At 33.2% G+C, this 27,867-nt stretch overlaps 1 protein-coding gene across 1 annotated transcript in view; it reads left to right on the forward strand.

Annotated features, from left to right (window-relative positions):
- The window catches only part of LOC108557428 (leucine-rich repeat-containing protein 24), a 44,437-nt gene extending 19,254 nt beyond the window's left edge, over positions 1-25,183 (forward strand). The window contains exon 2 of the mRNA XM_017913935.1: positions 22,667-25,183. Coding sequence (XP_017769424.1) covers positions 22,706-24,907 — 2,202 coding nt within the window. The 5' untranslated portion in view covers positions 22,667-22,705 and the 3' untranslated portion in view covers positions 24,908-25,183. The remainder of the gene's footprint in view (positions 1-22,666) is intronic.
- Positions 25,184-27,867: the final 2,684 nt, after the last annotated feature.

The raw sequence follows: 27,867 nt of genomic DNA on the forward strand, positions 1-27,867 counted from the left end.
TAACGCACTGCAATTTTTAAATTCTATGAACTATGAGGGAATAGTAAGGAAATAAAAAACAAAATATAAAATTATTATGATAATTATTTCACAATTTTTAATAACCCATTTAGGATCAAATAATTATGATTTATTCAACTAAATACCATATTAATAATAATATTCATTGCAACACTAATAATAACAAAAAAAAGTGCTCTGCTGCAAAAGGCTATTAACCATAGATCATTCTGCCTTAAATAGGTAGTTTATGTATTTTATATGTATTACATAAATAGGAAGAAAAAAAAAACAATTATTTAAACAATATAACATTAGGTATGTCATATTACACTCCAAACATTCAAAATTACAACACACCATAACTTATTATTATTTTAAATTTTAATAAGTACCGTTTCATGCAGAATAGACAAAATTGAAATACGGTAATTGAAACAAAAAAATTACACAAACAATTTATGGAAGTAGCGACTATGTCAACCAAGTAGATACCTGGAAAGTAGCTTTTTCAATTTCTACATAATTAATATAAATATATCAAACTAGGTATTAATAATAATTCAAGTATAAAGATTTCACAAAACTTGCTTAGTACTTTAAAAGTAATGCATCATAACTTTCTGTTTTTCATATTTTAACCAGTATCCTTGAAAGTTGAATAGACACAATTTAATCCCGGTAATACAAAGCAATGATCAATTCAATTATGTGGAATCTTGCTACTCTCAGTTTTAATACTAACTGTTGAACTTTTTGTATTAGTGAATAAGTAACCTCCTAAATATATGCAATTATTAAAACATTAATTAATTAGGTTTTCTAACTCCAAACATGTATTCACATTTAGATAAGTTGGGAACAACTGAGTTTGAATTGTTTATATTTATAAACCACAATTATTTTCCTACCAATCTTTTATATTCAAAATACCACAATTGTACGTTTCGTGTTAATTAACAAACAAGTATCCAAATTCATGTTATATTCATATTAAAGATCATAACACGTATAAATTGAGTATATTACAATTATTTTATGAAATATTAATTTCAAACCATAATAATTAAAACCATAAACCAAGAAAATAAAAATAAAAATATTTTGCAATTTCATTTATTGAAAACAACGACCGAATACAAAATTAATATAAATAAATCTATATATAGATAAATAAATATAAATTTCGTAATTGCGGAAATGCGGGGTTTCGTGTAACAAACGGATTACAAGCACGCTGCACAACCCGATAAATATAATTAAATTCATGCTTGTTTTCGCTGCACGGTTATTGCGAATAATATTACATTTTAGGCTTGTCATGTGCCTTTATTTGGTGAAATATAAACCCCCTGTTTGAATCCCTACCACTCATGTGCACCTAGATCAAAGAGTCAGCATGCCGATTGCTGTCATGTTTACTTGCAAAATCAGATTTTTTAATCACAAAAACCGATTTATTTTATTTAAAGTTATTCATTCTTTCTATTTAAAATGTGGATGCGCCGGGTAATGACGTAATAAAATATTGCTAAATTTCGTCAAAAAAATAATTAATAAATTAAATATCTATTTTTAATTAAAGATGTTTTAAAAAGATATCTTATTAATCTATGTTATATTGAAAAGTGAATCTTTACATTTTTTCATAATGTATAAACATTCTGTTGTCATCCCCTTTCTCTGAATTTCAAATCAGTGATGAAATTTTAATTTACTTAAAATATCCATTTACATACTGTAATAATCTAATAATTCCACTAAACTCAAAGCTTTGATATGGTTGATGCGCCGGGCAATGAATGTTTTGTACAATACATGTTTCAGTTTTCAATTAAATACATAATGACACAATTTTTATTTATATAACAAAAATTACTAATGAATCTACATGAAATTTATTATTTATCATATTAATTCACTTTATATGAAAAAAAAAAAGATTAAAACATGTAATTCACACTACAAAAAAATTGGCGAGTATTTGTAGTTTTTTTTAATAATTTGCTTCATTTCAATATTAAAGTTTTTCTTATATATGGATCAATGTCATCTATAGATAAATATAAAAATAAACAAATAAATGTTTCTTCGATACATTTTAATGCCCCTATGTTTAATTCCATATCTATTATGTGCATAAACCGTATTGCTGCACATTTCATACATAGTTATTCGATTTCGTTACATGACTCTTTTCTGAAATTCAAGTGTCACAGCATTTCCAATTCCTGGCGAGTGAGTGAACTTACTTACTTACAAATATAAAAAATCGTGTTGCTTAGTTTGTCTCAAAACGAAACGATGCATTGAATAACAATATTTATTTGCAAAAATTTATATTTGCAAATTGGTAAAATATTTTGAGTTAATACTCTTAATTAATTGATAAATAAATGATATTGTAATTTAGTTTTATTAATAATTTTAGAATTACCTAATTATTTGATTTTAACACAATTTTAAATATATTTCTAATTAATTACATAATATTGCACTAGTTACGCTTAAAACAGTTGCTGAAGATGTTAAGAAAAATGTAAATGCAAAAAAGCTCATGATTTTGATCTAATCACTGGTGAAATTCTTAAGAAGTTTCCAAGAAAAGTCTTTGTCAAACTATCGAAGTTGATCAATATTTGTATTCAGTAAGATAATACTAATGTCTGGTAAAAATCTAAGCGAATTGGAATCATACCAAGCAATTTCTCTACTTAATAGGTAGTAGAGAAAATACTTGATAGGATTCCAAGTCTAAGCAGTTTGGAAAATTAATACTAAAACGCCACCACATCAATTGGGCATCAGAAATAATCATTCTATTATTGAACAAGTTAATCGTATCTCTGATGTCTTTGAATAAACATTAGAAGAAATAGGTGTGTGATCTGTTGTCTTCCTCTATGTAGCACAAGATTTAGATAGGATATGGCTTGAAAGCTCTAAATAAAGTTGGTATCTGGCAAAAAAATGACGAATTAACCTAAACGAATTTGATCACATACAAGAGAATTACACATCAACCAATATTTATCAATGGCATTGCATTATCATATACCAATATAGAAAAATAACATGGTAGTACCCTTGGTAGTACAATAAGGTAATCTTATATAACTTCTACGTCCAGTATGGATTTGTAGTATTCAGCAGTTGCGCAAGCGATTCTAATATCCAAGTGATTCAAAGATTTCAGAATAAAGGGCTAAAATGTACTGTGAATACGCCGGAGTTCAGTCCTATTCTTTATAGTGATCTCAATATAGAGTCGCTTAACATATATCATCGCTAGATTTTCCAAACCCCATAAAAAGAGGCTAATATTCATCTTCCAATATTCGTAACGCGCACAACATTACAAGACGACTCAAATAAATAAAGCCTTTTGAACTTGCAAACTGACAAAATGTAAACATCTAGTTAATTCTAGTGATACATTGCAAAAATAATATTGATTGTTAGTTTTTTTTAACTATTTTTAATTATGTTATAGGCTAATAAAAAAAAATACAATTAATTATATGAAAACTAAATTAATGAATGAGAATTGTCACAGAAATACAAAGTTGGTACTAAAAATTTGGAGGATGCTCCAGGTTTATGCATGATTTTCTAATTCTGGAAATATTCTTAGATAAACTGCATTATTTACATGCAAGAATGAGATAATTCCATGCAAATGATAACAAATAATTTGCGGCGTGCATGTGTGTCTATGTTTGGTTACGGTATTTGCATATTCATTTTCCTTAGTTGCATGTAGTAAACTCGTTGTATCTCGGTGCTAGGTGGATGCGCCTAGGCTCAGATCGTAGCTGCCGGAGTACACATGTATGGTCTACATACATGCATGTGTAGAGAGCGGCTTAAGGGGGTAGGATTATTGTAAATGAAAGATCAACATGGATTTGGTGGAAATTATAGCGTCGGGCTATAGATTAATTGATGTATTTTGCCAAGAAGCGAGATAAATTACAGGCGCACACCCACTAATCCTTTAAACAAATTTTTCGATCCTCTACACTTCCTACATGCATACATAAAGTTGGAAGAGTTTATCTAAAAAAAATGCGAAACAGGAAACGATCGGAATGACATTGAGTAAAATGAACAAGGATTTGGTTTTGGACAGGAAGGCTCCGGAATATTTTTTTAGGAACGACGAGAGCAATCATCGTAGATTGATGTACCCAAGCCTGGAAGATAAATACAGGGATGTGTAAAAGAAGATATAGTGAAAAGGTCCGTAGCAAAAAAAAAACGAAAACTGTTTACGTCTCTTTCAATTATTCGTGCGGAGATGCTGAATTTAAAACCACTTGAACTCGTTTTTCCTCTTCGCTATTTTATTTATTTATTCATTCATTCATTTGCGACGAAGTTCTTCCCCGGTATTTCATCACTTAGCAAGCAATTAGTTTAATCGCGTGCCGCGCGACGAAATTGACTCGAAGGCGTAGAGGCATGAAAAGTCAAAGGAATTGTTAATGTTTTCAACCGTGAATCGCTCTCCTTTCGCCCGCATTTATGTTTTATGCTTACTTTAAGTAATGACGTCCCAGTTAAAAGCAAGTTTACTAACTTATTTTCATTTTGTACGAATTATAGTCAATATTTAAGACTACATATTTTCATCAAACCAGGTATTCCTTTTTCATAATTTCACGTGCTTAGAAGTTATTAAAAATTCAAATAATGTCTTCGCCTTTCACATAAAAACTAATACATACAGAATCAATTTTAAATACGAGGGTAATCCCAGAAGTACCTGACCTCACGTATAAATACTATGACCAAAAGTAGGAAATATTGAATACTAAAAAATTCATAAATTTAAGAAAATTTAGTCATTGCCAATAATATCAAATATATTTATAATTTATATTTAATATTTTTCTTTATTTAATATCAATAGTGCGCAATTTATGATTCCAATAATAAATATCTGTTTATTAGCTAACTTAGCAATGAAGGCTGAAAACGGAATGTATTGGAGTCGGAATGGGGATGCGATTGTGAGATCTCCTTAATAGTTCGGTCATTGACGTGGATGAGGAGGTTCCAATTTAGGGAAGGAGCTTTGTGTCCCTCTCTTATTTTGGATGCTAAGCTTCGAGCCTCAGGGCCGTAATCGCAGAATCCAAACTTTCCGAGTGCAATACGCTGTAGTAGCTTTCCTTTATGTACACACATATACACCTTTATGGGCAATCGATATCCATCCCGGCTCTGCAAATAAATATAGCGCAATGAAGAAACGAAGGCGAAAAAGCGAATAAATAAAAAAAATAAACATGTCAGACTGTGGAGCAGCCAGACGACTTTTGTTTGTGAACAGAAAAAAAAAGTATGTATGCGAGAAGAAATGTACAGAGAATCAACGAATGAGAAATATATACGTATGATGGATTACGAACTAATTTCGACATCGCCACGCTTCATTAGCTCCGGTATCTGCTGTTTCGACAATTCGCTAGGAAAGCAAATCATTAAAAACAGGCTAAAAGACATCTAAACAAAGGGAGGTACAAAAAACGAACGCACATGAAAATAACAAGCTGCAATCGCATTTCAGGAAATTTAAACAGGGATGATTCATTTACTCAATATGCATTTGCATCCTGGAAAATTTGCATAGACTTGAGTTGACGTCGAAATCCGAAGTGAATGGCAAAATAAATTTCTTGCTGTGTTGGTGGTGGAATTTCTACCGACATTACATCACTAATATTGCGTTTACTTGTATCCATTCTTACCAATCTTCTTGAAATTTGACATGAAATATAGTTAAACTTTAACAAATTGACAAGTAACTTTTGTTTTTTCAGAAACAAATAAATTAATGCTATTAAGCGAACTTTTATTGGCCCTCTCGTATATACTGATTTTTGTTTGTTTAAAATAATAAATACAACTCCGGCCTCAAATGAATAATCCTGTCTGAAAATTGTCGTTAACAACTGGTTTTGCAATTTTCCAAATTTGCTCTTTATTTTTTTTAATAATATGTCCATGCATACAAAGTTTAAAAAGGACAGAAATTGTATTAACTCCGCTTAATTCAAAAAGCTCCGACGGAATCGTATTCACGTACATAACTGAAGTGGTAATTTTGAGTATGCAAATGCAAACAACCTTTTTCAGCAAAAATTAAATTAAATAAAGAAAAAAAATATAAATTTAAACGAGAGTTTACAGCCACAAATTTTATTCAAAAAGGAAAAAAATGCATTTACATTGTTTTCGTTAATTATCTTAAATTTTGTAACCTAATATAAACTCTTATTGTGATCCACAAATTTAAAAACAATATTTCAATATTGCTCATAAAATAAGAAGATGAAACATCTCAAAAATAATTAATAAATAAAAAAATACTAAAAAAAAGTAGAAACAGAACAATAACATCTTACTTATCCATACCTCATCACATGACCCTTCGAATAGAGCCTATACCATCAGAAATTGTAATTTTTATAAAAATCAGCACATTAAAGGAAACAAATTGCCCGGATACAATCTCATTTATAGTAATTATCTTAAAGAAATAGTATCTTAAAGATGATAACCAAAAATATATTTCATGAGTGACCACAGGGAAGCTGCTGGAATTTTGTATATCATATTTCGAGAAATAAAGAAAAAAAATAAGATAACAAAAATTGAGTATTAGATGGGATTGTGAAAGGTTCGGATAGAATAAACGGATTATGTGCGTAATGAGAGAAGGATTAAATCTTGTAAAGACACAATGAAAGCAATTAATGCGGAGACGTCGAAAGAAGCAGTGGATGTTTGGAATACGTTTTGTGTACAAAATCTTCCTTCCTCTGAGAACGCTAAATCCTTTAATGTAATAATGTTATACGGATATTGAATTCTGAGCGCAAGAGAATTTTGGATTTATGCATGAAAGGATGTGAATGTAATATATCTGATAAGAAACCGTAATATTATGAATCTAATATGCATATTTTATTGGAATATATAAGAAGCGTATAAAAAATATAAATATTTTTTGGTAATTTAATATTTTAAGTTTTCGTAAGTCTTAAAATCTTAAAAAAAATATCTTGTTATTATTTTATTGATAATAATATTTATAATAAAAATCGGTTTAAATATTTTATAATTTACAGAATTAATAACATTTATTGCAACAATTTATTGCACAAAGTAAGAAAAACTTAATACAATAATAAAAATAAAATAAAATTCAACTTCTGTAATTATTTTTCTATACTTATTAAATAATATTTTTTCTTGAAATACCATATTTTCATATTTTTTGTTGATAATTTTAAACAAAAAAATATGTGTTTTTTTTTAAAGAAGAGTATAATAGTGTACAAAAATTATGTATTTTTTTTTATTAGTAAAGCAATCTATCGTCTTTCATAATTATCAGGCTTTACAAATTGGTTAATAAGAGAGAAAAAAGGATACTTAAATAGACATAATGATCCGTAGCCAGTTGGTTTTTGTGGTTCTCTAGCAGGTGGTGGTATCTTGGCTAGCCTCATCTAAGTAAGAACTTGACGAAACTGATGTTAGCTTGTTTGTTGATGTCAACATTTGTATAGATTTATTGGTATTTTTTCTCAGCTTTTTAGACTGGAATCTCTGTATAATCTCAATGCTGCTGTTACAAGCAGATCACCCAAGCCTGGCTTGTAGCATTTGTGAAGCAGTTGTTGGGTTAGTGTGCGATGCTAGTACTACATTATTATCAGCAAAGGTGGTCACAGTGACTTGTTGAGATGTAGGCAGATCCGCTGTCAAAAAAGAAGGTACAGCAAGGGTCCTGAAACGCTACCCTGAGGGACTCCAGAGAGGATTGGTCGTAGAGTTGCGATTTATTCATTGTATTTGATCTGAAAATGTCTCCCCGTTAAATATGATTTAAAGATGCCATAGTATACGTCGGAAAAACACTTCTTAATGTTGTATAGGAATGCGGCTGAACAGTACCTCTTATCCTCAAGACTTTTGCTGATCTCGTCCATGATGTACCTGCTCCACAGTACCATGACGTTCACGAAAACCAAACCAACAGGTCAAATATTACTTGGTTTTCTAGTAGCCAGAATCGTAGTCTTCGAAGCAGCAGTTTTGATAAAATCGGAAGGAGGCTGATTGGTATGTGGGAAATGACAGTACCAGTTGGTTTTCCAGGTTTTGCAATGAGGATAATCTGTGCTACCTTACACTGCACTGCGTAAATGCATTAAAATACTACATTAAAAGTATTTTTTTAATTATGTGAGAATAATAAATTTGATCAAAAAGAAATTGAAAATTTCAAAATAAATATAAAGTGTGAAAAAAAACAAACTATATAATTAATTAAATATTTTATTATTTTATACTTTAGAGAATTATATATTTATAGACGACTAAATGAGTTAATCAAATAGAGAACTAATATATTATTTCCTGAAATATTATATTATTGATAATATTTATAGTTTATCGAAAATGATCATTAACAATTTTGATGAAAAAAAAAAAATTTAAACCACAATGTATTGTGGATTTTAGTATTTATGTTATGGACAATAATTGGAGTAAATTAGTTAAACAACAGTTGCATGCGGATCCCATAAATAAAAAGTTCGGGAAATTGTAATGGAACGGTCGGAATAAATTCGCGTATGCTTTTGCATTGAAATAGCTGCGAATATTAAATTTCTCGTTTGTTTTCTGTTGGAACTAGTCAGAAATTAGCATACTTTCCGCTCCGAGAACAACGTTTTGGGCATCGACGAAATGGCATAGGGATTAAGAGCGCAAGATTAATTTTTATCTAATTATTAAAGGATTACCTTTCCTGTGAGAGTGAGAGTGTTAGAATAAATTTCAATTGAAAGCCGACGACTTTTGAATATTGAACAGAGCAGACCGTAAGACCCTTTTTAACACACTTAGTGTGCACACGTACAGATATATTCGGATCCGAAAAGAAAGTGTATTAAAATCGGGGTCACAATTGTAATGGCGCCGTTAAAATTCAGGATGCGGAAAGTCAGCGTCGGAAAAGTTGCTGCATAGATGAATGGTATCCGGGATTATTGCACTTCCAAGTCCAAAAAACTTCTACCAGTTCGAATCGGGGATTTGGATGAAGTTTCCTGTTCGCACGTCGATCATTTCGAATTTCTGGCGGCGGCAAAGGATTACGATTTTGAATTATTATTTCTGGGGGTGGACAACGTTATCTGGCCGCGATTCCCGATCATCGGGTACCCCGTGAAGGTTCAATTGAGCGATCCAATTCGCTCGATTAACCGTAAAACACTGCTCCTATTGTATTTCACGTGGTTGCAGCAGCGGCAACGAATAAATCCGCCTCGCCGTTTAAATAACTGCGCGAAAAACTAAATTGCAGTTAAAAGTTTCATTATTGACAACGCGCCGCTCGTAAATCCACTTTCGAACCTGCCCCAACAACACGAATTCACTGCATTGAAATGTGTGTCTGTAATGTATTAGCTTATGCAAGTTCATCAATTTTAACAAATGTTAATAAATGCTCATTTAATTATTATTTTTCTTATTTTATCTTTTTTCACAATCAATAACAATACTAGTTTTATATAACGCCATATTAAATATAATATTCTTAATTAGTTCTTAAATTAATTATTCTTAAGCAGTTTTACTTAATTCACATACAAATTGTACTTTATTTGATCATTTTCCATGTTTAATCATCACACTAAATGATGCAATTATAAATAAATATTTTTTGAACAATTCATTTTTATAAATGAAACAAGACACATTACAGCTTGTTTCTAGAGAAATTTTCAATTTGATTCCACATTTCGTTTGTATTTATGTGCTTTACTATACGTCAATTATACTATCTTTAATATATGCTGTACTTGTACACTAATTAATATATGTGCCGGTGTTATGAAATATATTTTTATTTTGAGATTTATATTGGTTTGAGTATGAACAAATTAAAAAATATTTTTAAACTATATAATAAAGTAAACATTTTTTATGATTATGAAATTTTCTGTATAACTTAAAAGTAAATGTGATTTTACAAGATTGAAAAGACCATTTTACAATTAACAGTGTCTTCAAAAAGATTTATAACAATAATAATTTTGATTATATTTGTTTATTTTTAGTTAAAGCCCGTCGAGTCGAGTCCTCTTGCGACTGTTTGTGTTTTGCCCAATTTTGGGTATTTTACGTTGAAGTCACCAGTCACTACTGCTGATCCACCATGTTCTCTTATCTCTCTTGCTAGGTTTGATAGAACGACGTTGCACTCTGCCCAGCTACAGTTTTTTCCGCTGATTTTCATTCAGCGCTCTGCTATATTTGGGACAGCGGTTGCCGCCTGCCTGGTGTCCCGCTTGGTAGCAAAGTGGGCAGAATGGTGCAGATTTGCACTCTTTAGCTTTATGACTTTCGTCCTGTCTTTATCCGAGTAATTGCTGGCACTATGTCCTATTTCCCAGCACCTAAAACAGCGGAGAATATCTGCGCGTTCTCTCACTCTGCAGTAGATTCAACAGTTTCAAGCCAGCTTCTTGAGATAATTCGGCCGTGGCTATTTGGTTTCCTTGGTAGATTGGGCTGAAGGACACTTCCTTTTTAGAAGTTGTTGCGTCAATGTCTTTTATAGGCTTTCCAGCCCCTTTGCAATAGCAGCCCTCAGAGTCTCGGCTTTGCCAAATCCCTTCTCTACTTCCAGCAGAAGGTCTCCTTGTTGCGTTATTCTGAGCGCAGTTACTGCTATACCGACCTCTTCTGGTTTTACACTGGTCTTCACTTTCCGGAGTACTTCTGTGTAGCTGCTTCTTTGTGCGTTAACAATTACTGGTATCGTCCTGCTTCTTCGCTTCTTTGGGTTTTTGTCTTTCCTCCGCTCTACCGTCTTCCAATCATCTGCGGCCCTGTTTTCGTCCGCTTGTTCTTCTTCGTCGGTATTTTTTGTTGTTCCATCGTGTATCACGGTGCTACTTGTGCACTTGTATCTCCCGCGTCTTAAAGCGCGCCGCCGCCTGTCGGCAGGGTAGAAAAAATCCTAATAATGTATGTGAGAGGAAACATTGCAGAAAAACAGGAAAATGGATGAATTCCTGGCCTTGGATTACCATTCCTTTTGAGTATCATATATTATAGACTGTTTTTTTATTCATTATTAATTAACATTAACCAAAGTAGTCAGGCATGCTCGAGGGTATTGATTATATATCTCGTTGACTTCTATTTCTCTCACGATCCAATTATATATTCAGCTACTTATAAATCAGAACAGTGCTGGTATGGTGGTGTATGAAGATTATTAATTAGATTAATGTAGTTCAAGCTTTAAAAGTGTCTTTACATTTTATTTTTTAACGACAAAAATATAAGCTTTTCTGAGGATATAATGCAAGATTTGTGATATTTGTTACCCTTTAGTAATGAACTGCCAACTAATTTAAACATTGCATAGGCTTTTAGTAATTTACGAGATTTGCAATATTTATATTTAAAATACGCACATAGATTTACAATTTTAATAATTAAAATAACGAGAAAAATGCAGGATCTTCACTTTGTATCATTTTACTCAATATTAAAAAAGCTGGCACAGACCAAAATTTATATATTTACAAAAAATATTAGAAAGTATCGTACTATTTATCTGCAAGTAATTGTTAAATATATGAAACTAAATTTATGATATCAATAATACAGTTTTTTTACATTTTATCATTTTTTTCGATAATCACGGAATTATAATATTGATGTTTTAATTAAAGATTTTTTTATTATTATTTATAAAGCAATGTATCTACAATAAAAAAGCAAAATTAAAAACAGATAACATGCTCTAGTTCTGGGCTTATTGTAAGAAAAATTAAAAATATATATTGAAGATTGATCCAGCGACCAAACTCCACAGAGTGCTTATTAAAGAAAAAAACACGAATACATACACGCAAACAAGTCTTATTGTCAATTTAGGCACTACACTAACTTAAAAACGATTAGGAAGGTCCTGTGGTTTGTATCGTTTCAATCTTCGTCGATGTGATTCAGTGTGTGTGAGTTCAGTGGCAAGTTGGTTTGGATGGTCCTCCGCTGAGACGGATGAGTATCTACCCATCAGCCAATACAATTTTTTTTACTGTCAGTCCCAGCTGTTTTCTTTTTGTCGTAATATGCTTTTTCCAGGTGAGTCGACGATTCAGATGCATGCCAAGATACTTAGCATCATCAGCCTGTGGTAGGGCACTGCCATTCAGTGTAACGGGTGGATAAGTTTGTCGACGCATTGTGTACGTTACATGCACCGACTTAGTTTCATTAGCCCTAATTCTCCACTTTCTGAACCAATGTTCTATGCTATTCAAACTTCTTTGGAGTATCTGTGAGGCCGTAGTCCGGTTTTGGTGGGATGCTAGAACAACGGTGTCATCAGCAAATGTGGCTATAGTGGCTTGATGAGGAGTTGGTAGATCAGCCGTGAAGATCAAATAAAGTAAGGGTCCAGAAACACTTCCCTGCGGGTCACCAGAGAGGATTAGGCGTAGCGAGGTCACTTCGTTCTTGTGCTTGACCTGAAAGTGCCTCCCAGTCAAGTACGATATGAATATGACGTAATATTCCTCTACTCTCTGCTGTAATCAGGTTATATCCTGGCGCTTTTTTAGTTTTAAGTCTAGTATAGCTAGCTTAACCTGCCTCACATCAAATTGAGCAATGGGAAGTGACATTTGGTATGGAGACTCCAGAAATTCCAAGTCCTTTGCCGGGAAAGTATCATCCGGTTGTCGAAGAGGCGACTCTCTCTGTTTCGGTTGTTTCGTATGCTTGGTCGCCTTCCACAGTGAGTGTTTGTTAGTTCCAGTAGGACACAGACTACCAAGATACTCGTGCAGTGCCTCGTTGCTCTGACTCTCTAATAAGTTCCTGAGTTGTCTATTGGCTCTATTCAGGCGAGTTTTATCATCCGGATGGTGGGTGGTTTGCCAAATCTTCCTCAGCCTTTGTTTCTCTTTTACGAGGTTACGTACGTTTGCTGGACCTTTGTAGCTAGTTCGGATGGATGATGGTGAAGGTGTAGAGCTCCATGCAGCTGCTTGCATGAATCGGGTGAGATCTTCGACCGCATTTTCCCAGTCTTTCTCCGACTTCAGCCTAGTATCCGTCCTTAACACCGTCTCAAGGTATCCTCTGAACTGGTTCCAGTTGGTTCTATTCGTACTCAGGGTTGGTGGTCTATCCCGTTTCAGAATCTCCGAAGACAGCGTAACAAGTATTGGCGAATGGTCGGATGATAGGTCCAAACTCGTGTCTATGGAAAGGTAGTTATTGGAGGGTATCTCAATATTCACAATGTCGATATCCAGTACGTCGGGTTGTTTGGCTCTGTCAGTTGGCCAGTAGGTTAGTTTACCGGCGGATAAATGTGTGAGGTTTCGCGATTGCATAGCTTTCAGTAGCTCTCGACCTTTTGTTGTTGTAAGTCTGGAGCCCCAAATGGTATCCTTCGCATTGTAGTCTCCAACTACAATGAAGCGACTACCCAGAATGTCGAAGAACTCGACAAATTGCTCAAGTTTGTTGTTGTGTTTCGGTGGGCAGTATATTGATGATATGGTAATTGCACCTCTCCAATCCTCTACAACGACGCTTGTTGCCTGCAAGTGCTCTTCCTGAAAGTTCGACAATGGGTAGTGCTTAATTCTGCTTCTTATTATCAGGGCCGTTCCTGTATGTGCAGTACCATAAGGATGATCCGTCGCATATACCGTATAATTTGGGATAATGACATGGCTTTTATCATGGCTATGGGTTTTTGTATACCATATGAGCTCTTGGATATGCTGTGTCATTACATTTTCAGTTGTTGGTTAATCATTTCTGCTTCTTGTGATGAGAGCGAACATAGTGTCCATCTGTCCCATAAGTTGATCACTGAAGGCACTGCAGTACTTCCCTTCTCTTAATAAGTGCTTCGAATGATATTTTTTGATGCAGCAGAAACACAACATTATATATGTCTTTGTTGTTTTCTGCCTGCTTCAGCTCAACAAAAAACATAGGAAGTTGTTTGCTCGAGTCCTTGCTACTCCTTATATTACTGACATTCCGTACAGTATGACCAAAAGACTCAATTTCCTCCTTTATGTTCTCGGTGTTGCATGAGGAATGCATATCTCTTAATACGACCCTAAAGGAGCATTCAGTTTTCTTCTGGTAGGAGTGTCATGGAATATATTTCTCTTTGATTAGCGCGTTAATCCTTTCGAATTCATTGGTACCATTTGCTTGTACCTTCACCTGTTTCCTTCCAACCAATTTGAGCGTGTACGCGTTCTTCCCGACGGTATCAAAGTCCTTGATTAGTTTATTAATATCGTCCACGTCTGGGATGAAAAACGGCGGTGGCTTTGGAGTGATTTTAGGTTTTTTAGTATTTGTTGGTGTGACTTTCGGCTGGGACTCTTCCGAGGCGTTTGGCAGACTAGCTAAAACAGACTACGGGTTATTTACCCGTTGGCTCATTACCGATATTTTTCTTCTGTTGTTTCTACTGTTGTTGTCGCTGCTGTTGTTGTTGCTGCTGCTGCGGTTGTTGTTGTTGCAAAAACAATGAACCTTGTTCATTAAGCAATTCTTGTTGTTGCTTAATAATGTTTTCTAAGCTGGCGATTTTTGCTTTGTATTCCACCAGCTCAGCATGTATTCTGTTTATTTCCGTGTTGCTAATGCTGCTTGTACTGCAACTCTCCGCACTTACTTGCTTTGCCTGGATTTGCCGCGTGTTTGTTTTATCCCCTGAATTGGGATGTTTTCTCTGTTTTTTTTCTTGAGTTTCTTCCTTTTTTCTCCTGGCTCGGGTGGAACGTGCTCTTCACCGTCCGAAGAACCTTCGTCCGCCATTCTGGTTGGCCCTACCAGCACTATTACTGATTGTTGATTGTTCTCACTCACTATTATTTATTTATCACAACTGTACAGGAATACCGACTACCACAATTATTTAGAAAAACCTAAGACGGTGCACCGAACACACGTCTTATCAATTGAGCGTCTCAAACTGAACTTATTAAAGATAATGCTATATAATTTGAAATTTATCTAAATTGTAGTTTGCATTTCTTATAAATTTCTTGTAATAATACAGTTTTTTAATACATTGTCAAATTTTAATAATTAAATTGAATAGTTCGCAAATGCAATGGTTTCATATTTCATCGATTTTCTCAATAACCACGCGAGCTAATTAAATCGTTGAATATGCCAATTAAAGATAAAATTATAAGATTTCCTATGAACACAAAATAAATTATTATATATTGTTGTATTGAAAACAAAAGTTAATTAAAATTATTTTGCATATGTTGAGCATTGAAGTTGTTTTGTATGAAATAATATGTTATTATTAATATAATATTGATATAATTTGAAATATTTTTATTATTTAAGAACTAACTATTGTGATTCAAAGAAAAGTTGCTCAAATAATTGCAGATTTGGTGTTACAAAATTAAGTTTGCAGAAAATGTTTTTTTAGACCAGAAACAGCGCTGTTTCATTATAATGCAGTTGCGGCAAAGTTAATCTATGCACGGAGAAAGAGAGAAAGTTGTAAGAATTACGAAAAACTTTTTCCCGACAGTCGGTTAGCCCTTATTCACGCTTTTCTGCATCACAAAAAAATGAGGGCAAAAAGAAAACGAAAATAAAACGCGAGTTGATTTCAAAAAAGTTTTCCTCCATTGCAACGAGGAAAGAGAAAGAAAGGAAAAACTATTCTTTCCTGTCCATTCTTGCGTTAACTTCGTTCGGGAATGCGGGATCAGGAAGGAAGATGAGGGACGTTTCCAGTCTGCAGTTAAACTTAATTAAAACTGAACGACGAGCATGCATCTACGTGTACAGAGAGAAAGAGTGTACAATATGCATTAGATGGAAATACCATATTGAAGGATGAAGGAAAAAAATGAAAATATAAAAAATAGGAAATGGGAGCAAATTTTGTTCCTCGCTCGCTTGAATTAGTGCTGTATAAAGTTTAGTGTATTAAAAATAAAATAACACACAAAAAATATATAAGGGAATGGGAAGAAACACATAGAATAACTTTGGTGTAGTGCGTAATAAAAGATTTTATTTTGGAGCGGTTTTATGCCGCACTAAACTCAAACTTTTTCGGGCACCGAGTTTCGCTATATTAACCGACGCTTATTCACATATATTTTTTATCATTCACTTTAGTTTATTTGTCATACACTAATAACGTTCGTTTTGGGTGTCTAATTAAGAATTAGTGGATATTAGGATGAACTGTAGCAAATTAGTTAATTTACATGAAATTTTTAAATTCAAACGATTTAGTTTATGTTTTATGGGAAGTGCTATGAGATTCGGTTTGATTCAAATAGTTCTGGGATTAGATTGTAGATTGTGCTAACGAAAATTACAAAAATTACATATTTTATTCAGTTTGTATATGAGCTTTTCTAAAAATCGATAACTTATTTCATACCGTTTAGTTAATCAAGTCATTTTTTTAATTAAGTGAAAAAAATGAATTTTATTTTGGTTCATTCAGTTTTAAGTCTATAAATTAGTGAAATTACCTGTTCTTCAAATACTTAAAAAAATGTAAAATAATTTGTTTTTCCAATGAATTAACAAAAATGAAGTTCAATTTGGTTAATTTACTTTTCAATATATAAATGAATAAAATTAACTGCCTTTAAAATACATAATAATCAATGAACAATAAATTGCAAGTATAGATGATTTAGTATAAAATGAGATTGCCAAAATGAGAGATATTCGAATCGTTATCAAAATTTTCTAGTTTATCATTTCAACATTTAATTTATCATATGAGCTCTTATGATATTTTCAGTCCAATAAAAATGTTTTCTGCAATTAATTATTGAATCTATGAATGAATTAACTTCTCAAATCAGTATCTAAGGTTGGTTATCTGAGCTAATGCCCTGGGCCTTACAAATGATGGAGTTCCTAAACAGTGTTAATTGTTTGCACCGCTGCTCATTTTTTTTATCCATGAAAATGTCAAGTTATTTCAGAATATTATTGTTTTTTATTTACCCATTTCATATTTATGCTCTAATACATAAAATTAACATCTAATTGACAGGAAAGCTTAGATAATTGTAATATAATTTAATTTGTAAAATTTTTAAAATAGTTATCAGAATTTAATATAGATGGCGCAATCAAAGATGCATATCATTTTCGATTGAAAAGAAATTTGTTGATTCATTTATATACTATATTTAAATCGGAATTTTACAATTGATTCTACGTGACTTATTGAACGTGTTATGGATGCAGTATTTTAATATGAATATTCAAAACTGAAATGGTTATGGAAACAGCTTACAAATCGAGTAGATTTTTCTTCTCGCTTTTAGTGTTTCTTGTTTGCTGCTTTCTTTCTTATTTTTCTCTTTCTCTTGCAGTATTCTTTTCTTCCTTCTTTCTTAGGTCTTCTTTTGTTCATTACAATGGATCCGGGGTGTGCGATTTCAGATGGGGTCCGGAGCGGAGCGAAAACTTTCCAAATTTATTCTATTTGTAAATCAGGAGGTCTCGAGGGTTCGACGGGTCCACTTGAGAATGCAAACAAGGCCTTAACTTTCTTTCCAAACCATCCCCCACCTTTCCGTTCCTCCATCCTTTTTCAACCCCCGTTTTTATTTCGATTCCCCCCGCGGTCCCCACTCGGCTTCAATTTCGCGCATTGGCCCGAGGGGACGAATGACGGAATGCGATCAGATGTAAAATATTTGTCGGGCGCCAGAAAATACACACATACACACTTACAGATTCGCATCCGAACAACTTTACAAACATTTGCAACCGGAAGTATACGTATATATCCATATATCCATGTATAAAAGGATGAAATAAAAAAGGAAGAGCGTCGCCTTGGAAAAGAGCCCTGTTTTGTCTTGGTTATTTATTTGTTTTATCATTGCTTTCCTCTTTCGGTACTTGCCATACATAATGCATGACCGTTGTCGCATACACTTCTCTTTCTTTATTTTTTTTCCATTTCTTTTCTTTTTCCTACATCTGTCCCAGCCATGTGTTTTAACTTAAGTTTTACCTAAATATTAAAGAAATATGTATCGATGTTTTATTCATACAAGAAACTCGCTCTATTGCTAAACATTATACAACTTTACATGTATTTACCATTAGAATAAATACCATTAGAATAAAATTAGAATAATTATAGGAAAACATATATACTTAGAAATAAATTTTGAAACATATTTTCAAAAATTGCAAGCAATATTATTATAACAAAATGTATATAAATATTTATGTATGCATCCATATGCATTTAATAAAATTAATTAAAGTTATCTATTGCAATATAAAAAATAACTTTAAAATATCTTTTAATTTTCTATAAAAAAATTTAATATTGAATATTGATCAATACATTGAAATTAAATTTATTTTGAATTTCTTGGAAAGATCTAAAATGATATTTATTTTTTTTTAATTTTTAATTAAAAGTGAAGAGATTTGTATATAGATTTTTTATTGAATAAATTAGTCGATAATATTCTATAAAAATAAAAAAATAGATATTTTCTCAATTAAAATTTACAAAGCTCACACAGACAGGGTTTGTCAACTTGGACTGATTGTTTTAAAATATTTATAATGTTGTGTCCAATCGTTATTATTACAATTATTATTGTTAATATAGTGTATTAACGAATCCACGGCGTATCTTCATCGCCTTATTGTTTAAACATATACATCAGCATAAAGGGAACCTTCACCGTGGGAGCGATTGTAACATTCCTTCCTATTTTCAACTAAGAAACCAGACTCTGAATAGGCAGACCAACTACTGAGACCAAAATTCCGTATAGGAGCAGTGACCTGAAGCGGAATGTCCTATCAAAACCGTGTTTTACCCGCTAGCTTAGTTAATTTTATACGTAGAATAATAATTAGTCTTAGGAAGTACACTAAAGAAACAACTACTGAATGAAGAACTACAATAAAGCAAATACTTTGAAGAATATTTTAATAATAAACAACAAGTAAAACTCGTTCAATTTATTATTTACCAAACCTAAGGCTCCACAACAGACAACAGAAGAAGATATCCCACAGTGTCCAGAAATCCATCCCTGGGACACGACAATAACTTCTGAGTTTTTATTTTTTTTTTTAATTATTTTTGTTGTAGATTAAAAAGAATTTTTATAATTTTTATAATTACTACATACTCAAAGCAAGAACTAGTAAAAATGATAAAATTTTGTTATATTTCCCGAGGATTTATTGTTAAAATGCACACAAAAATACCGTTCGCATTTTAATGTTCCAACAACTCTCAGTGCAAACATGATTAGAAACTTAATCAGCCGTTTTTAGTAACGGGGTGCAGTATGTGATCATCACCGATGAAATGTTCATCGTACTGTTCACAATGAAGAAGTTGTGGTGGCTGTACGACAGAGTATCAACGATGTCTGTGTCTGCTCGTCGACATGCAGCATCTCCAGAACATCGCTATGACTAATATTGAAACTTGATTCGAAGACGAAAATTCAATTGATCCAAAAATTGTTAACACGGGATTCAGAACAATGGCGTAGATATGATAATACATTAGGTGACCGAAATATTTCGAAAAATTGAGATTTTAGTTTTGTCTCTGTTTTCCCAATTTAACGGCACCTGATTTCTTTTTGTAAAGACGGTTAACCAGAATAAACCACAAACAGATGCGAAAAATGCATGATAAAGAGTCGTGGCAACATGCTATTATTTTCTTCACTTATATAATAAAAATTCTAATAAACTATACTTTCATGAAATAAAAAAAATATATGTATTTTACATCAGTCAGTCGAAGTTGGCCCACCCTGTATAACCCTTAAACTACTGAAATATATTCACAAAACTGGCTGTAAAAACGCAAAAAAAAAACAAATTGAAACATTTTATAAATTTATGCTACTTTCCGTTTCAAAACTGTGTAAATATAAATAACACAATATTATCATCAAAAATATATTTTACGGTAAATTGAAAAATAAAAAAACTAAATCGGAGTTATGAATTTATTTAAATAATTTTTATTTCAGGATTTTAATTTGTTTAATAATGCGATAAATTTTGTAACAGTCCTTTTTTAAACACCGGAGACCAAGTTGTAACATATTTTTTTTTTCACCTCGAATAATATTTGGCAAATTATTTGTTTATTTTTAGTAGATGGAATAATAACTGTTGTTTGCAATCAAAATTGAAACATATATTATCTATAAAATACAGATTAAATTGTTCATATTTTTACCACATGAAATTTTTATTTAATCTTTATTCATACTATGAAATATGTGCAAACTTTTTTTTGTTTTTTTTAACAGAAATTTTATAAAAACTGTGCAAAATTTAATTGAAAATAGTTATTTAAAAATTGATCTTTTTATTCTTTATAAGAAATATTATTTTCAGTATTATTTTTTAGATTTATACACAGTTGCCTAAAAAAAATAATTATAAAATTTTTCAAAAATAGTATTTTTTATGAAATAAAATGTAACTTATTGATAAAATATTTGATTATTTCTTTGAGTTTACATTAAGAAACTAACGGTTTTTGCTCTTTGATGAAACGGAAAGGACGAGGAAAAGAAAGCTCATTACGGATTTCTTTGCGACGAAGTTCCTGCTACAACTCATCCGCTCGGCCCATCCATTCTGATGCGGTGGAGCTACAAAGATATATATATACCCCAAGTAAGGGGTGGAAAAGAGAGATGTAGCGGAGATTGCGTTCGAGTGTGAGTTTAGACCGAGTTTCGCTTATTCCGTCCATTCGAAAGAGGTTACGTAAACATTTACAGTGGCAACAATAAAAACGGAACGCATACACACAAAAAGCATATAAAATACAGAAAAGCACGGCGAGAAAACAGAAGCTGAACAAAAACAGCGAACGAGGGTAAAAATAAATAAAAACAAATAAAAATAAAAAGGAGGAAAGAAGCCAGAAGAAGCATGCACTGGTAGGATAAGGAGACGGGCGTAACGAAAGTTTGCAAAACTGTAACAAAATTAAAGTACTGTCGGAATTGCTAATTGCTTTGAAGGACGTCTCTGCTCCGGGCGAGGCGCGTCCAGGCAGTAATTGCATAAACTTTAAATTAACTTTCGGTTATCTGGAAGATATTTCCAGATGGAGAAGGAAACTCCATCAATTCTAAACCGGTTTGTTCGGATAATTCGATGCGGTTTTTGAATGCAAGTTTCGTAAACGCTCGGTGATTATCACAATAAATGGTGATGGGATTTGCAGTGAAAGTCGTTGCTACAAAGATAACAACATCTAAGAGTGGACAAACATCTGCCAAAGAGAAACTTCAAATCATTTCGACTCTAATCGAAGGAAATATCGAGTGGTGGAGATTCTTCTGGCAAGGAGAAGAAGGATCAACAACAACTAGAAAAGAAACGTTGGAGGAGGGTGAAGTATGAGGAGAAGTGGGCAAAGGAATAGAAATAAAACGAGCTGAGAGCGACGCCTGGACCGAACAAACAAAATAATCCAATCGATTCTGGGCCAAGCCGAAATTGGCATGTGATAGTTTTCCAGCTAGAGTTTATTTCTTTGGGAAATTGCGAAAGACCGTTGTTATATGGTCCATACACATAGTCATTGCAAACTTGTGCTGCATTCGACGAACTTACAAAACGGCCATATTGTATTTGACATATACAATATATTTAGGTAACTTTACTTTTCAATTAAATTCCAACACAAGTTATCAAATAATGTTTCTATAATATAAGTTTCGGTTGCTAGGTTTTAACCATTTATAACAAATATATCAAAATAAATATAAATTTACACCTTAACTATATTGTAAAATTAATAATAATTTTTTGAAATTTTACTCATTAATGAATAAAATAAAAGCAATGAGACTTCATTTATGCTTTGTAAACAATTTATATACATACACCAATTCTTAAAAATCGTTCCGATTTTCGAAAAATTTGATTATGCAATAGTAACGAATTTGTTATAACACAATTGTAAATAAAATCTAATAAAATTTAAAAGACTTCACCTGTTTTTAATGATTGGGTTGAGAGAAGTTTACTAAATAAAAAATAAATGTAAACTATATTCATTAAATGTATACTAAAAAATGAGCATTACATGTTTGTATAAACGATTTTTTTTAAACGGACCTAAATCCATTTGACCTTCCTGCAGGATACACACATTAACTCTTCATCCACTTCATCCCACTAATCCTTCTCATCAAGTTAATCCATTTCAAGTGCATCCCCTATTTATTCTCAACTTTATCTTCCTTAACTCAATTTCACTTTATCTCCTTTCGCTATTCATTATTACTCACATAGACCATGATGATTGACCAGAAAAAATAAACATTATTTGATTTATTAATAAAATTTGTTTAATGAAATGTATACTAAATTAGAATAAATAGAAAGAAAATAATTACTAAGATTATTATAACTAACTTATAAATCAAATAATAACTTAACTAGATTATAAATATTTAATATCTAAACTTTATTGAAAATTGATTGTTTTAATTGAATTGATATTGATATATAATTGATTTTATATTTCTTGTTGCAGGTTTCAATTTATGCAGATGGTAATGTGGGAGTGAGTGAGATGAGGAAATCAGGGCTGTGGATGGTGGTGGTGGCAGTGGTGATGCTGGGTGTGGCTGAAGCTTGTCCCAGTTCGTGCGTTTGCAAGTGGAAGAACGGAAAGCAGACTGTGGAGTGTAATGATAAAGGATTGCTGTCGATACCAGGAGGTATGGACGCTGGTACTCAAGTCCTAGATTTGTCCGGAAACAGCGTGGATGAGCTTCACGCTGAAATCTTCCTCAAGATGGATTTGATTAATCTGCAAAGGATATACATGGCGCGATGTCGCATCCACAGTATAGATGAGCGAACGTTCAAAGGATTGACAAATTTGGTAGAATTGGATTTGACTGGAAACCTTCTGGAGGCCGTGCCCACCGATGCGTTCGTCGATTGTCCTTCGCTGATGAGGTTGACTCTCAACGCCAATCCGATTAGAACGGTGAGAAGAGCTACGTTTGCTCCACTTTCCTTCCTCAGCACGTTGGAGATGAGCGAGTGCGAGATTGAGAGTCTGGAGGTCGGGGCGTTCCAGGGACTGCACAGTTTGGAATGGCTAAGATTGGATGGGAATCAGCTGAGAATGGTAAAGGGGGGGCGCGTTTTGCCGGAGAATTTGAGGGGAGTCGAGTTGCAGGGAAATCCGTGGGAGTGCGATTGTCACCTTCTGGAGATGAGGTCGTGGTTGGAAACGTTTAGTATAGCCAGTTCGGCTGAGCCCATTTGCGCGGGGCCGAAGAAGCATTCGCGACGCCCGGTGAAATCGATACCTTCCAGCGAACTTGCTTGCCTCCCGGACGTGTCTCCAACGACGCTTTACTTAGAAATCGGCGAAGGCAAGAATATATCGTTGATTTGCAGCGTTCACGCAATTCCCGAAGCTCGAATCTCCTGGTGGTTCCAAGGGCAACTCTTACAGAACGACTCTCTGGTGTCTCCAGGTTTGCGTTTACTTTACTACATCGAAGAAGGTGAGGAAGATAAACGGAGCGAACTCTTTATTTATAACACGAGTCCAGAAGATAATGGAACGTTCGTTTGCACAGCTGAGAATCCTGCTGGAGCGGTTGCTTCTAATTACACCATTCGGATTATCGTTAAGGAAGAGCCTATTATTGTAGTTGTGGCCGTTCCTTTCGAATACCTTTTAGCTGCGACCGTCGGAGTCGTATCTTTGCTGGTAATCTTAGCTATAGCTTTGATAGCTTGTATAGTTAAGTATCGCAGAAATCGTAGGCGTCTTCAAAAGCGCGAGAAGACGAAGGAGGTGGCGCTGCAATACCAAGAGAATAATAGCAAAGTTGAAGAGGATTTAGAGCAGATCACGGATGAGTTGAAGCAGAACATTCTGAGCGAACCTCAGGTGATGTTCTATAGTCCCCCGTTGAGCAAGGAAGTCTTAAACACCATGTCTCCATTGACGACTCACCAAATTCGAAGTCCCTTATCCCTGAGGCATTACCACTTGGAGCAGAATCCTGATTTAATCAACGACACAGAGAGCGTGGGAAGAAGACGTGAAGGAGATGGCGAAGATGACCATGACAGCGCTTCTACCATCCCAGCGGAAGCTATGCATCCCAACCTAGTGCAATTCCCGATCAGCTGCTTGAGAGGCAGCAGGAAGTTATACAGTTTGCACAGCTGGGATGGGGAGCAGTATCCCGCCGATTACGGTCTCCCGAAAATGGTGAACGCGGCGCCGCAGAGCGCGGAGAACTTCTACAGAACGTTGCCTTATAATCGAGCCGCGAAGAGGCATCAGCAGTCAGCGGCTAATCCCCTCAATAGGTTCTCAAGGGAAGCGGAGTTCCTGTCGCGCAGCTCGCAGTACGAGCAGTATTGTCCTGCGGATGTTAGGTACACGGCCGACGGGTATCCCGCGAGGCCCGAGCTAATGCCTTCACCTCCGGAGGGATACAAGAGTGAGACGTGCGCTTCCCTACCTTGCACATCCTCATCCGCAGCTTGCTCATCCTCCTCCTCCGCAACAGCAGTAGGAATGACACCCGCGGGCCTTCCTTGGCCCGTCTGCGTGCCCGCCAACATGCACATGATTAATCACGCCGAATGCAATCAATCCAAGTACGCAAACATCAACAAGAGGTGCGTCGGAGCACAAACGGATACTTCAACTCCCCAAGAAGAACCAGCGCAGAACGATACAACCACGGAGAGCCCAGACGAAGGATACGAAGGTGAACCTGGTGTCGTGTTATAAAAAGAAAAGACCAGAAGTGAAAGAACAGTTGAAATGATAAAATGAACTAACTTATACAGGGTATACATAATGATATGCAGTGGTAAGCCGCAACATTTATTTGCACTCAAAATTACAAATTTAAATTATCTTAATACTTTGCACTTCTATTTAGGAAGTGCCTTGCAAAATTTAGTTGCAACCTAACGACAATATATCTATACAAAATCAATCCAAATATACAAAGAAAGATTGTAGTTTAAAAAAGAAAGTACACGAAAGACGATATTTAAACATATTTAAAATTAGTTGTTGTATCTAAAAAAATTTATTTGTCAAATATACAATCAATTTAATTAATTAAAATTTAATTAATTCAAGCAGATCTAGTAAATTTTCATTCGATTTTATTTTGTAAATTTTCGCACACGAAATCAATATTACATTACCTTTATTTCAAATGTAAATCATAACTTTAGAATAATTAATTAAAAATGCAATTGAAAACGTTAATTTATAAAAACAATTTTAATACTTTGTCTAAAAAATGTGTAAATAAATAATTAAAAACCGGTAATAATATCAGGATATAATAAATAACAATGTATTGCATAAGAATATACCAAGGACTATTAACCAAGATATAATTTCATAGTTTATTTGAATAAACTTTATTATAAATAAATGCAATATTATATAATTCCATTATTTTGCATTTTTATTAGTTAATTGTTGAAGAATATGCTGTGATTTTATTTCTGATTCAAAATAAATTAGGAGATTTATATAATATTTTATATAATGCAATATTGATTATTATAATAAGCATATAACATAACTACGTAGGCAAATCTAAATAATAAAAATATATTTGATCTCATTTTTTTATTGAAATTAAGTAAATATGAGAATTTTATTTGAAAGTATCTAGATTTTCTTCATTGTTTAAATAATTTAGTATATTTTTAAATGAAAAAAAAATGAGTGCAGAGAAGTGAAGTGGCTAAAAATCGATGAACACCACTGTAAATAGTATAAATATGTAATAAAAAATAATAATTAAGAAAAAGTTAAGATTAAGCGAAACGAGAAAATAGTTCTCGATGTAAAGGCAATTTATTTATGAGAATACGGACGTCGGAGTAGGCGAAAGTGTAGCGGAAACTTAATTTTTACTTTGTAAGGATTTAGACGTAAAACTAGATTTGTTAAATTGTTAAACAATTAAATATAACGGATAATAGTGGAAGTTGTAAATAATATGTAAGTTAGGTGAATTATATGAACAGATCTATATATAAATATGTATATGAATGATAGTAATTTAGTAGGATATTGAGTTTATTAGATTATCGTTCCCTTGTTTGTTTACTCTTCAATTATGTACTTTTTTTCATATAGAAATACCCCAATATACGTCGACGTTGATCAATTTTTTATAACAAATACTATATACTAAATATATATATATACATACACAAATAAACAAATAAATAACGAAACATATATGTATGATAATTCGGATCTTGCTATTTATCTCATCCACATTCTCCTTCCTGTATCAATCTTGTGCGTTTTTGCGTGTGTGTGCGACAAAGAGAGCGAATAGATTGAAATGGTGGGAGGGAAGGTTGTGTTTTGGGGTTGTTGGTGGGGTTGTTGGTGGGGTGCGGGTTTTCGACGGCAGAAGATAATGGTAATGTAATCTTGGGGACAAATATAACTCACGGCATAAATCCAGAGACCACTGCTGTGCTATGGGGGTTTACTTGTTTCAGGTTATTACATTATGCTAAGGAAGCTCAGGAGAGATCTTTATCATCCAGTATGCATTAGCTCAGGGGGGAAGGTTGTTATTTTCTTCTGCGTGATATATGGCTCCGGCGCATGCATAATCTATTAATTGCCAACCAACCCCCAAAACTTAAGACGCAAGAAATTAACGTCGGGATTAACAGTGGAACGGCACACTCCCAACAGCAATGATACAAGCTGGCAAAACTAAAGCATGAATACTTAAGTTTCAGGACGCGCACTTTACGATCGTAATACAACAGTGCTTATTCGAATTACCAACATTCCATTAAAGGTAAGTGGAATAATTAATAGTATTTATAATATAAATATTGTCATGCAGTTTATAATCTCATCAATTTGTGTCATAATTATAATATATATATATATATAGCCATTTGTAGTACTTGGCTCCATAACAAAAAACGCATTTTACAATTAAACTTTCTACGATTATTTGAATTTACCGCCATTCTATAAACAATATTCCACTACAAGCAAGTTGACTATTTACTAAATTCTCCAAATTAATTAATTTACTTTCATAATAATGTTATTATTCATATTCTAATTATTAATTTCAATCACACTCGCCATAGTTACACGTATGATCGAGTTTATAAATGTTTATTTACACCAAAAATATGTTTGAATTCAATCACAATTATTCAATTTTCTTTAATTAATTATCAATTTACTTACCAACATTCCATTGACGGTTGAGTTGATTAATTATTATATTTAAAAAAAATCATTAAATTTCAAACTTTCTTAGTTACAACATTCAAAAAGAAGTGTCTGCTTTTAGTTTTTTATTGGATTATTGAAATAATGAAATTAAATGTATCAGTAGTTATTTTTTTAAATTAAATCCAAAATGTTAAAATAATTACAGTGTTGATGATGAGGAAGTTGTTCGCGCTGGTACTAAAAAAATGGTGGAACATGGGTTAACCATCAAACCGTCAACCATCAAACAACCCGGATTACAGGTTCTCGATTTGGGTTTTTTTAACACCATTCAATCATTACAACACAAAGAGTCCTCATCCAGTATTGATGAACTCATTGCGACCGTGTTAAAAATAACCGCGGGGAAAACTAGACAGGTTTTTTCATTATATTTCCAAAGTACATCAAGCTTTCTCACATAAGCAAGGACAAAATTCGTTTGCAGAGAACATTAT

The sequence above is a fragment of the Nicrophorus vespilloides genome, unplaced genomic scaffold, assembly GCF_001412225.1.
Source record: "Nicrophorus vespilloides isolate i.1.1-1 unplaced genomic scaffold, Nicve_v1.0, whole genome shotgun sequence".
NCBI classification, from domain to species: domain Eukaryota; kingdom Metazoa; phylum Arthropoda; class Insecta; order Coleoptera; family Silphidae; genus Nicrophorus; species Nicrophorus vespilloides.